This window comes from Anas platyrhynchos, chromosome 6 (genome assembly GCF_047663525.1).
Source record: "Anas platyrhynchos isolate ZD024472 breed Pekin duck chromosome 6, IASCAAS_PekinDuck_T2T, whole genome shotgun sequence".
In the NCBI taxonomy this organism is placed as follows: domain Eukaryota; kingdom Metazoa; phylum Chordata; class Aves; order Anseriformes; family Anatidae; genus Anas; species Anas platyrhynchos.
Genome location: NC_092592.1, coordinates 11,005,033 through 11,018,225, shown reverse-complemented (window position 1 = coordinate 11,018,225; position 13,193 = coordinate 11,005,033). Strand labels below are relative to the sequence as shown.

At 36.4% G+C, this 13,193-nt stretch overlaps 1 protein-coding gene across 5 annotated transcripts in view; it reads left to right on the top strand.

Moving 5' to 3' along the window:
• The window catches only part of BICC1 (BicC family RNA binding protein 1), a 102,888-nt gene extending 94,281 nt beyond the window's left edge, over positions 1-8,607 (top strand). For all 5 annotated transcript variants that reach the window (XM_027463240.3, XM_027463239.3, XM_072040040.1 and 2 more), the window contains 4 exons: positions 943-1,096; positions 2,689-2,849; positions 4,289-4,388; positions 5,636-8,607. In XM_027463240.3, coding sequence (XP_027319041.1) covers positions 943-1,096; positions 2,689-2,849; positions 4,289-4,388; positions 5,636-5,766 — 546 coding nt within the window. In that variant the 3' untranslated portion in view covers positions 5,767-8,607. The remainder of the gene's footprint in view (positions 1-942; positions 1,097-2,688; positions 2,850-4,288; positions 4,389-5,635) is intronic.
• The last annotated feature ends 4,586 nt before the right edge of the window (positions 8,608-13,193 follow it).

Below are 13,193 nucleotides of genomic sequence, written 5' to 3'. Positions count from 1 at the left end.
TTACCGGGCATTCAGAAACACTGGCCGACATCTTTTTGGCTTTACAACTTTTAGCTGTCACCGTGCTCAAGCACAATGTAGAAGCTCTGTCTTTTCTTGTTCATTTGTAAGGTTTGGAGTAAATCCATTCCTTTCTTCATTTGCTGGGTCATACTAACCATAGTTGATACCTGATTTTGCCAATGACAAGGAGCTTTTGCTTTTCTCCAGTGGTGTCAATTTTCCTGAGCAGTAGAAAAGATTAACTCCTAAATTGTGCTTTTTCGATGAGAATTTGATGCAAATATATAGGACTAAATTGTTTTAATTCGATCTTCTCTTAGCTCATGGAAGTTTGCAGTATCAATATTAATCTTTTTTTGGGTATATCCCCACCCAGTTCCCTAATTAACTGCAGCTTTTCAGGGAATGTTGCCTTTATTGGAAACACTCTGACTCAGTGGTAATTGGAGTTGATAATTAATATTCTACAGGAATGTGAAAATCTTTTTAAAAGATATCAGAAAATTCACAAATAGTTGCAGGATTGTTGTCGTTGCATTGCATACGATATCATTGTCAAGTACTGTATACTTCATTCACTTCTCTCTAAACAAATGTTCTGTAGTTCTCTTCCCCATGAAGGGATGCATAGACAGAGTGCTTAATGTCTAGAATTTGTATGGGAATCTGATCTCATAGAACTTTTTGGAAACAAAGTCGGAAATACTGAGCAATTCATTCTGAAGGGTAGACTCTAAACTGTTTAAAATCCTTAAACCACATATGTTTTAAGCACACCTGCTGGTTTTGTGTCTGGCTTGCAATTTGACAATTGATCAACTGCCAAAAGGATGTTTGCAAGCATTAAAGCTGTTTTTAAGCGGGACTGCTTCAAAGAAAACATTTGAATCACAATGAAACTTCTGTTTTTTGCTCAAATGTTCTTTCTGTGTCTTACAGGGTTCATCAATGTCTCTCTCACGGTCCAACAGTCGGGAGCACCTTGGAAATGGCAGTGAATCTGATAACTGGAGAGATCATAATGGGCTTGGACCCACAGCTCATGAATTTGTCTCCTCAATTGGCAGCCCCAAGCGGAAACAAAATAAATCAGGTTAATAATTTCCTAAGATTTGATTATTATTATTATTATTATTTATTAAATCAAATTTATATCAATGAATACTTTGAATATATAATTGATATCAATGAATATATATTCAAAGCATTTGCAAGGTAGTATAATATGATATACAAATGTTGGTCCAGAAAACCTTTAAGGAATTTCTTCATGCAGAACATTCTTTCTGAAAGCTCTTTGCTGTCTTGAAAGGTTTTTTTCAAGGTGTACAGACTTAAAAGCTTATTTCTAGACTATCATTATTCTGCTGTTATTGATGCAGCAATATCCAAATCTTTACTGGGCTATCTGCTAGTGAGTGAAGAATGGAATTTTTGGACAGGAGATGAAAACAGTTATGAGTCAGCTGGACAAATTAATATGCTTACCTTAACATACAAGTTTAGGAGTACTACTACGTAAGTTTTTGTTCATACGGTCATATAGTGGTATTGAATTTCTGCTTTGTTTTTATGCTAGTGGTTCCTAACTGCATCAGTAGTATCTTGTAATATTCCACTTTTTCCGGTACATAGTCTTGCATAATCTGCCCTGACTGTAGGACCATTAGTTTCTGTTTGGGTATGTGTTGTATTGTTTTACTCTGATACAGAGGAAATGAAGGCACTGCCTTTTACAGCCTAAAATGCAAGCCCAGTAATTGCTTCATTTGTCAAACTTCATGTTCACAGTTCTAGTACTGAACACTGAATAGTCTGTGTTCTAAAATTCTCTTCCAAAATGGATCTTGGTATCAAATTAATAGTTTGGAGACTTTCTAACTAGTTTGTGCCCGAAAGACAAGAAAACTAGCACAGCACTTGTGTACAGTGGTGTTTTTATAACTTCCTATTGGCAGTCTTTAGTGGAGGCTATTGCAGAAGGCTCTGGGACAATTGTATTTTGGCTTGCGTAGGAAGGTACCCTTCTGCTGTATACTTTCTGATGTCTGTAAACAAATGAGGGGGTGCTTACAGTGGCTTAATTTACTGATGTAGTTCCAGGCAGCTGTCTTACTTTTCTTATGCTGCACAAAAAACAAAAAAACAAAACTGGGTACTATGACATACAGAAGATAAGGGATTGTGCAGCTACATTGGTTTTCTTGTTTAAAAATTTCACCCTGGAAATGTTTTTTTGTTTTTTTTAAATACACTGATCCCCTACCAGGAATTGCTCCAGCATGGTGTTCTCCCCATCCAGACCAAAAAGAGCAGTTTGTGATTGTTTGCAATAGTATTTTCCAGAACACCTACTGGAGAAAACAGGAGAAGGCGTAAGGAGAGGGAAAAAGCAGTGGTACATTTCAGGTCTTTTCCCTGTATGAGGTTCTGAAGTTGCATCCACATGACTGTTTATGTAATGTGACTTGTGTAAAAAACAAATACCAGAACTTAAGGAAAAAAAAAAAACTTCTGTTCATTTTCAAAGACCACTGATAAGTTTTTTGATTTTTTTGCTTTCATTTTTGATGTTAAATAATTTAAATATTTAGGTAATTTAATGATCTAATTGAGTGCAGTGTTGAAGTGACAGAAAATCGCAAATCTGTGACATGACTGAAAAGTGCAATTCTTCCCTTTCAGCTGAACACTATCTCAGTAGCAGTAATTACATGGACTGCATTTCCTCGCTGACAGGAAGCAATGGCTGCAACCTGAACAGCCTCTTTAAGGGATCTGACCTGCCTGAGCTGTTCAGCAAACTTGGTTTGGGCAAATACACAGATGTATTCCAACAGCAAGAGGTCAGTGTTCTTTTGAAAGATACCTATGTGTTTGTAGTGTGTTTTTACAACAGTGGTTGTTCCATCTCTTGACCAAAGCTCCTGAGAAGTCTCTTGGTGACAGGATTTTCATGAGCAGCGCTATTGAAGCTTTATCATGTCTCCGAATTTCCAGATAGTGAGCTTGGGCATGGGCACTGTTTCATCCTGCAACTTTGATTTTTATCAGCAGTGAGATCTACACCAGTTGGTGGTCTCAGATCCACACCTGAGTGTTTTGTCCTAACAGACCATGCAAAGTAGGTATCTGCACAGACTGCCTTGTTGTCAAGGGGACTGTGCACTTGTTCATGAAGAATAAATTCAGAGGGCCTTCTTTTCATGTTGTACATGAGTTGCTCTGTTGGTGTACCTTGAGATATACCTGTAGCTTGAGATATGCTTCTGGGAGAGGAAAACTGCTTTGGATGCACTGGGGGTAAATTCAAGGCTAGACAGAAGGCAAGCTTGTACCTCCACCGGCACTCCAAATTTCTCATGTACATGCACTCATGGAATCGTCCTGAGTCTGCTGGAGTGTGTTGTTGCCGTATCAGCTCAGTGCAGCTGGATCTGGTGCATTTCCTGCCAAATGCTTCTCATCTCTCTCATCTCTCTAATCTTGGTGCTTACCAGTGGGGGGAATTCAGTTTCTGTGCAACCAAACTGTGTGGCAGGATCAATACTCAATCTGGGGAAATAAGTCCAGCTGTGCCTCAATTAATTCTGTGTACGGTCCCTCAGGTTTGTCTCTTCTGTGCTCCCCTGTGTGCTCCATAGTGCCCATATTATCTAGTCATTAAAACTTTGATATTATTTCGAGGCCACTCTCGATGCGTAACTGGAGATAGCTGTGTTGGTTTCTAACATTAAACATGGCTTTTGTTTGATGTTTTATTTTATTTTAACCTCAAGAGTCACTGATCAAGTGTGATGAGCCTAACAGGCCAGAATGAAAAGTAAATTTTCTACTGCATTTCCGTGAATTGTATTAGTAGTACACACTCTGATACGTTGTGAAATGCTCAGTGCTTTAATTCAAATGCATCACTAGTAGCTGAGCAATTTTCCTCTATTAACTTTCTGAAATCTGAATCACCTACCATATCTATCTGGTTGTTTCCAATTACATTATAGTAATTCTGATAAATACTCAAAATCAAATGTCATTAGTAGACTTCTCTGCTTTTCAAAAACTGCTTACTTTTTAAGTTTCTGTCAGAGAGATAGGGTAGCAAACTGAGAAACTGTGAAGAAGTCATTAGAACAGTGATTGCTGTTTACATGCAGAGAACTAGTTGGGAGAAATGTAAAATTCAGTAGGAAAAAAAAAATGAGGCTATCCTGAACCACATTTTACAGCTTGATGGTTTGGGGGACAAACTTGTTTTGTTTAATTTTCCTATTCCTTATCACTCTAGATTGATCTGCAGACGTTCCTTACTCTTACTGATCAAGATTTGAAAGAGCTAGGAATTACCACTTTTGGTGCCAGAAGAAAAATGCTGCTTGCAATCTCAGGTAAAGAAACTACTTCACACGGGTTTTCATTTCTTGATTTTTACTGACCTACCCCTCATCAGAAGGCACTTAAAACCAGGTATTATAAAGCTTTCATATTCCCAAATAAATTTTCAGTTTCATGGTCTGCTTGGAAAAGTTGGAGCTTGGTAGAAAGTCTTGTTTCACAGCAGATAGTGAACTGTTTTATTCCCCAGAACTGTGAGTCCCTACAAAATGCATGGGTTTGAATGAAACACATTACTTGATTTTCTTTTTTCCAATTCCCTTTAAAAGATTGTCTCATACCGTGTGTGCAGAAAGATGAAGGCCAAATACTGTTTCTTCCAGTGTGCTGTACTATGCCTAGCTCTGTTTTCTAATTGTAAGAAATAGCATGCAATTTCATATTACATACGAATATTCTGTCTTCATTGTCTTGGCGATGAATTTATATTGGAGAAAATTTTCCTCAGGTAGATAGTGCAACATTAGATCATTTTTCCTTCCAATAGCATCTCTTTGACTGATGCTGTTAGGGAATGCATATAAAGTGATGGCCTGAAGAGGGTAGAAATACAATGTACTTGGTTTAGTAGCAGTCATGAAATTCTGTAATCTTTCAGTGATTTGTCTGTCACATCTGGTTTGCTCATAAGAGTAGACAAGTAGGGAAAGAAAAAACATTTTGGATGAGCATTTGCTAATACAAACTTAGGGTGTGTATTTGAATGAGAGGTGAGCACCAGTTTTTTTAATAAAATCCATACTAAAATAGTAAAATATTGTTTCAATGTTATTGTTAAAGAATCATGCAGTGGGAAATGATTGGGATGCTAAGTTTTGTTTTTTTTTGTCATCTCATTTTACATGTATATAAGACAGTTGTGCTGCAACTATACATTCTATGTGCATGTCCCTTCAGAAGACTGCAGCCTTTGAGTTTGGTAGCAGAACCTTTTAAAATTATTTCAGCTATGGCAATTTGATCTAAAGCATAATTGCAAAAGAAGTATCAACTCCACACTGTATCAGTGCAAATTAAGAATTGCAATAGATGCTTGCTTCCCAGTCACCTTCTATGGAGTCTTACCCTGGCACTCATACTGTCCTGATTAAACTGAATGAGTACCTCACTGACATTTTCAGTTGATCCTGTTCTGTATCTAAAATGTTCTTATTGATATAGAAGATTTGGGTTGTTTTGATTTTATAAAGAAAAAAAAAATTAACATTTGTATCTGAGAGGTTTTTTGTTTACTTTGTAGAGCTGAATAAAAACCGAAGAAAGCTGTTTGACCCAGCAAACATACGTGCCTCATTCCTCGAAGGTGGAGCGAGTGGAAGACTGCCACGTCAGTATCATTCGGACATTGCTAGTGTCAGCGGTCGCTGGTAGCAGTAAGTTGTGGCTCAAAAAGTCAACTGTAAAGATGGACATGGCAATCCTGTGGACAGCCTTCACTGCACACCACCCTCTGCACTTTGGGAGTCTGGGTATCAAGGACCAAAGCATTTTGTCTGCACAGTACTGTGCCAAAAAAGAGAAAACACATTTTCTGTCTTTCAAAACACCAAATGTGGGTTACGTTTTACTCATGTAGATTGGACAGATTTTGCAATAATAATAATATAGGGTTCTTTGTTTAGTATTTTATTACCTATAACTATAATGTATGCACTGAATTTTTACTTTGTTGAATGAAGGAAGAATGAAGAGCTGGGATGCCAGAGAGCATAGATGTTGGTTTTATCAAGATGGATTTTTCTGGTACTGCTTAAAATAATTATTGAGGTCTTTCTGCACTTTACATGTTCTGATTTCTTGTCCTGTGGAAATTTATTTCTTTCATTTCCATATTGATTTTTATATTGGCACTAATCAAATTTTTTTCAGATGTTCCTGCATTAAGTCACTTCTCACTCTAATGGTACTAGGAACTGGTTCTTATGCAGATTTCCCTTCTCTCTGTCTCCCCAGTAGCTACCTGAAGAGGTTGTTCCAAAATCCAACCACATGGTAGTGGACCAGTCCTATTATGCTCTCATGAAGCAGTCTAGTACTGCTTGCAATGAAATTCGCTAACTGTAACAGATGCAATGAAAGACCAAAATGGACCTTGCAATATTAACCCTTTGCGGTCATCATATTTAACTGCTGCCTTTATGCTAAAACTGTTTTTAATGGTTGTCTCAAAGCAAAGGGCTATTTTTAGTATCCTGCCACTAAAGGACACTTATTTATATCAGACTTTTATTTTTAGATCCTGTACACCTACGATATGTAACGTTAAACTGATCTACTGCAGATTTATGGTAGAGAATGAAAGGCATTCATCAAACTAGAGCTCTGGGCTGTCAGTTTGATTAAATACAACTAATCTAATTTGACAAGACGGCACTGTTGCCATTTAATAAATGACGCATATTACTTACGTGACTATGCATGCAGCAAATAAGTGACCAACATGAAATAGGTGTAATAGCATCTGTTTTGTTCAGTTTAGATGTGTAATGGTCAGCTGCAGAAGTGTTTAAAACTCTGGAGATGAACTATTTCTGAAACAAGTTATGTTCAACAGAGTCGATATTATAAGTGGCTAGAGCTAACTATTGCATTTATACTGTGAAAGTCCGAATAATTTGGCAATATTATTCCTCTGTCTTTACAGATGTCTTGTTATGGGTTTATGAAGGGTTCTCATATAATGAAGGAATTCATAAAGTGCCTCTTTTCTGCAATGCAATATAAAATTTCCAAGCATTAATTTTTTTTGAAAAGCTTTCCCATAAGAAATGTTGTGAGTTACCTCTACTGTAATGTATTATTTATGTTCAGTGTACAAGCCTTTTGAGATGGACATAAACCACTGTCAAGTGCTCTTAACAGAAGGCATTAGAGTAACATTTACAGTAGTTGGTTTTTATGCAAAAGTGGGTGAGGAATAGTTTTGACACTTTCCATGGATAATTCTTTTAAGGTGAGAAAACCAAAATGAGGTCTAGAGAGATTTGCACACAAAAGGGGAATTTAAAGAAGTTATTACTTGAGGGCATAGATGATCAAGCAATGATACAAAGCCTATTGTGGCTAACAAAAAAAAAAAAAGAACTGCTCAGTACTGATTTCAGCCATATCTACTTAATGGTGTATAGCTGGGTGACTTCCACTGTAGATCAAGTAGCAGTTAGCTTCCTCTGGGTTTAAAATTGTACTTTGGATTAGAATGAATAGAACTGCATCTTGCATGCACACAGTTGTTCACATCAAAGCTACTGTGTTCAAATGCCATAGTTAAATATCCACTTATTTGTGAGGTATTTGTGTGTGTGTTTGTTACACAGGAAGGAGCAACTTCATGCGAACCCTTGTGGAAGCCACAATTTCTAATTCTAAAACTATTTACACTTATGCTTGCTTCTAAGCATGTGTATCAGTCCATGTCAATGGAGCTATCTACATGCTTACAAATGAGCTTTCATTTAAATGTTTGCGTTTTCAAGACCGTTGTTTGAAAATCAAGTTGTTTTCAGTCATGTTGATTTTATAAGACCTTTTATTGAAATACTCAACAACACTTCGTACAGAAGTTTCTGCAACCCCTTCTTGCTTATCTTGCCTGAACCTAAAAGCATCAAAACTCTTTACACTCTTACATTTTTAGTCTTCCATAAGTGCACGCTATGTATCTAGACAGTACTATATTTGGAAACTGAAGTTATTACACTATTAAGTTGATATGGTCTTTTGCTGAGCAGTGCTTACTATCATCTACACCAAAGTGAAGAATTTCCCATTAACAACATTATTTTCAGTAGGGCTTCATACACAAAAAGAAAAAGAACACACTGGAAAAAGAATTTCTCACTTATTTTGATTCCACAAAGGGAATATGACAGTACAGCATACCGTATTGTTAGTGTTGTATTATGCACAAATATTTGACTTGCTACATAAAAATGTTAGTTTTAAATCTGTGCCTTAATAGTGACCAGTTATCTGTAAATATAGAGCAGATACAGATTGTATTTTTGTGGGTTGTGTCCTTTTAGTGATTTTATAAATAAAAGATGAAATTAAAACAGTAAAAATGGGAATTTTCAAAACTAATCAATGCTCCATAAAATAAATTTATATAACTCCCTTGTATTCTGATTGGTTAATGAAATACTTTTATTTAGACCCAATTCCAGGGATGCTTGCTTGTTAATAAAATATGAAAAGCAGTATTTCACATAATTGCAACATGTTTCTTTCACATGCTAATACTCTGTTCTACTGTTCTTTTTGTATCACATGCAATATGTTTGGCTTTTAAATGAGAACACTTCTTTGCTATACCTCATTAAAAAAAAAAATGCAAAAGGGATTAAACTTTCTCAGGTTCAATTCAGAGCAGGTGTTAATGGCTTGGCTTACGCGAGTTTTATTCTTTCATTTGGCCTTCCCATTTTAAGGACTGTTTGGTTTGTTTGTGTTCTTTTGTGGTAGTTGTTGCACTGTCGCTTTCAGTGTAAAAGAACTCAATTCTTGAAAATCAATATTAAATTTTTTATTTGGGATACTGGCCCTGGAACCAGTTGAAATCTAGCAAGAGGAATAGCTTTCCCGCTGAGGTAATATGCAGGCAATGTTTCATCAATCTTGTTTGTTTGAAATGTAGTAAGATGCATTTAATGTTACTTACCTCACACAGTATGTCCAAGCACTTCATCATTCCAGTCTAATGTGTTTTCTTAGTTAATTATTTTGTACGCACAGCTCTCCACTTACTCAAATTACAGTATTCCTGGATCACTGACCTCTTAAAAATGTTTTCTGCAACTCCCAGTACATATTCAGGAAAATGATGCAAATTGCACAGTGCTTCCGATGCCGGAGTGATAACTAACTACAGGGATCTGAAACAAGATGGTTTCATTTGCAGACTGTTTATTTGGGAATTGCTTCTAATGAAACTACTGTGTGGCTACAGTTAGCAGAATGGTAAAGGTGGTGTAGGAAAGAGGAGAAACAAGGACGGACCGTCAGAGCTTTTCTTCATGCAGTGCAAGCAGTATTCCAGGCAGCTGGCATGGCAAGGCATGAATAAGATTGCTTCTTGACTGAAGAGGCTTTGCTGTCCAGATACTCATCACTTCTCTCTTCAACCAGTCAGAAAAGCAAAGCTAGTGATCTTCAATCTGAAGAGGAGGATGTACTGAGAAATGTTGGCTATACACAAAAGAAAATAGAAAGATATTCCAAGCTGTGTAAAAGTTAACAACAGGACATCTATCCTCACTGTTTGACCCAACTCCAAATCAACTGTTTGGTGGAGAGGACTGTTACCTTTACAAAGTCCTGGAAAAAATGGTTACAGAAGGTGTATTGAGTCCTGTTGCATGCTGACTGGGAAATGTGCAGTAGGCAAGGATATTCAGGAATGTGTGCTTTTACTATAAGTACAGTAAGTAAACCAGGAAGTATTTGTTTCCAGACATGTTTGGATACTGGTACAGCTACCTTGTCTCAGTGAAGAACCAATCACAGGCATCTGAGCAGAAGAAAGTTTTTTTTGTTTGTTTGTTTGTTTTACCTGAAGCTGCACAGTTCTTGATTATTTGAGAAAAAGGAAAAACAATTGGTCTTTTGGAAATATCTCTGTTGTGCATGATTGCTGTCTACAATATTTTCCATAGCTTCTGTGAAGTAAGAGAACCCTACAGACATGTAGGCAGCTAGGAAAGGTGTCTGAATTGGTTGAAACGTAAATGACCTCTTATTCTGATATGGGGTTAATTGTAAATGCTTTTCATAAGCTAGTATTTCTTTACCTGCCATATAAGAGGTGGATGATAGCATTTAATGGAAAAAAAATCATATCATGTATTAATTTTGCAAGTTTAGAAAACAGGTAGGTTATTTCTTTTACTGTCTGCTCATTGACACCATTTTCTTCTATTTTATGATAGCTAGTTTGCTTATGAGTCTAATATTTTCATTATTGAAATATTTCATTGTTAAAGGTTCTTCAAGACAAGTACAAACAGAAGAATGGTCTTATGGACGTGCCAGTAACCAGTCAAGCAGTTGCTCCAACAAACAGCAAGATGAAACTAATAGCTACAACAAGGATATGAGAAACATGTTGATCAGATACAAAACCAGCAGGAAATCAATGTGCATAGCCTCTGAAAGCTGACCGAGGGAGGCTACTCCTGAGTAGCTAGAAAAGGTACCTACTTAAAACAGTTCATGCAGTATCTGGTATAGAAAAAAAAGTTTTCAGATGGATGCACCCCAAGAGTTCATAATGCAGGACCTTCTGAGCTGCAGGCACTTCACGTGTTTTCCTTTTCTGACAAACAGAGAGCCTGAAGGTACACACCCATTGCCCGACGTTATTTGTCACAAGTGGGAAGTGTTCACATTTGGCAAAAGTCGGGGTCTGGACTGCAGACTCGGGTCTAGCTTCCGGTGCTAATCCTCTTGAAGAACACATTTACCACTGCATTAAAGGTTGCTTGGGAATTTTGGAGTGGACTTAGCAATTCAGAAGTCAAATCAATTGCTGATAAAGTTGTAGATTGGTACTTATGTTTATTTCGTTTTTTTGTCCTCCTCTGGGTACAGCTCAAAGCAGTTTTAATTAACCCCAACTTAGTGAAGAATGAACGTAAATCCATTAAAGAAATTTTCTGTTTAAAAAGTCATGATGCTGCTTGTATGAATGGGGCATAGCAGAAAACCCTGCTTACATGTGAGTACTAAGTACCCATGTGTGCTCCCCATCATCTGTATGTTGCAGCATTAATGGATTTAACAGCTTTTGGAAGAATAAGTATTCCTTAATAAATATGTATTAATATTAATATTATATGTATTAATACTTATTAATAAATAAGTATTCCTTAATAAATGCCCAAGTTTAAATGAAGGTTTTTGTGGGTATTGCAGAAACAGACATTTTTTTTCATGTTTCCTACTCCCATGGTCATTTTTCCTCTGTCTCATGTTATGTAACAGACTTTACTACTAATAATAATAATAAACTTGTGCTTTTGGCATAAACCTCCTTCATTTTTATCTTGGCTTAAGATATTACCTGGGACACTTCTGCATCTAAAAAATAAATCCCAAAAGTTGAAGTGGCTTTTTGAATATCATGATTTGCCATTGTACTAAGGAAAATTTGGGTTTATCTTTGTCTCCTGTCTCCTACAGACATACCAGCGTTTCTGTTTATAGTGCTTCTGGTTTTACTATTTTACATGATTTAGTAAAATCAAAAAAAGCAAATTTTAGAAGTCAAAGTGGAACAGTCATATTTGCCATTTGAATATTGACACTGATATTAGGAGGAGTCAAGAGTTGTTAATTTTTTCCTCACCTTGAAGAAAGTAAACTATTGAAGAACAGACTGAGATGTTAAACTATTTACTGTAATAAATTTCAGCAGCAAAGCAACAACAAGTAACTCATAAGTTTTCATCAAAAAGCAAGTTATGAGGAAAAATTTGTTTGCAAACTTTGTTTCTTAAATTACTCCAAAAAATACACTCAAATTTTTGGAATTTAATGTTTATATTTATGGTGTATTGTTTTGTTACTCCTGTAGAATATCTTGCGTTATAATTATCAGAACTATTCTATGCATTTCATTTGACAATTGAATCAGAGTAAATCTTATTCATGCTGGGAAATTAAGATACTTGGTTACGAAGATTCAGAACCTTATATGCCAGTCAAAGCATCAATTGGTGTCAAGCTTCTCTGATCTTCCAAGGAGTAAGGTTTGGGCAATATTTGCTGTACTGAGAGATGCAGAGTGATTCCAGATGTTTGACCAAAACATGAAAAAAGATTAATACATTGTGATGGAAACTACAAAGCTTGTGCCAAAACTGTGTTGCAACTTAATGGAAACTAACAGATTTGGGGGGAGGGGGGGGGAGCATAGTATGAAAGAAAAAAAAAAGAACCAATTACGTAATGAAGTAAAAATTTGTCATTTCTATGACAATGGGTGATGAATGTTTTAAGAAATAAAGTCACCACTAGTATAATAACCCAAGGACCAGGAACTGATATGGATATTGTTGTTGTTTGTTTTTTTTTTGCTCTGATAAAAATAACTTTGTCAGCCTTTGACAAGGAAGAGAGAAGATTTGAAGAGGCCTGAAATGGGCATGGCACAAATTTATGGTTCCTAAAACAAAAGCATCCCAAGGAAAACACAGTCTCAAGCTGTAAATCTTGCTGTATGTAATGTTAATGCACTACAAGAAACGAGATGATTCTGAGAATGAGTGCATTTCAAAGTAAATGAAGTTTAAAGTTCAGATTGAGCAGAACATTCACAATCTTTTCAACTACCAGGACTCTTTTTCCACCGTGCAGTACGATGGTTTTTGGTTTCTCCAAGAATAAGCTTCTATTTTAATGCTTAAGCTCACGTCAGTGTGAAGTTGCTATTGCAGGTACCAGAAAGATCCTTACTCTGAAACAGCCTGGATGACAGTTCAGTATTAAAAATGTAGATTCTTTTCATACTGAAAAATATTTTCAGTGTAGGCCAGAGTCTAAAAATCAGTACAAAGATAACACAGTAAGCGACCCTACACTGTTGAAAACTTGAATCTTGCTTGGAAGGTGGATTGGAGGCAATTAACTGACTAGTCTCTTTGGGCCAATAGATACTTTCGTTCGACTACATTAGAATTACCTTTTTCCCAGCAGTGTTTCTCCTTCCACCAAATGATGACACTAGCCAAGATGCTGGAATACTGAAGGCATTTATCATGTAATAAGGCTTCTTCTGAGTGTGCCTCCAGCACTGGTTT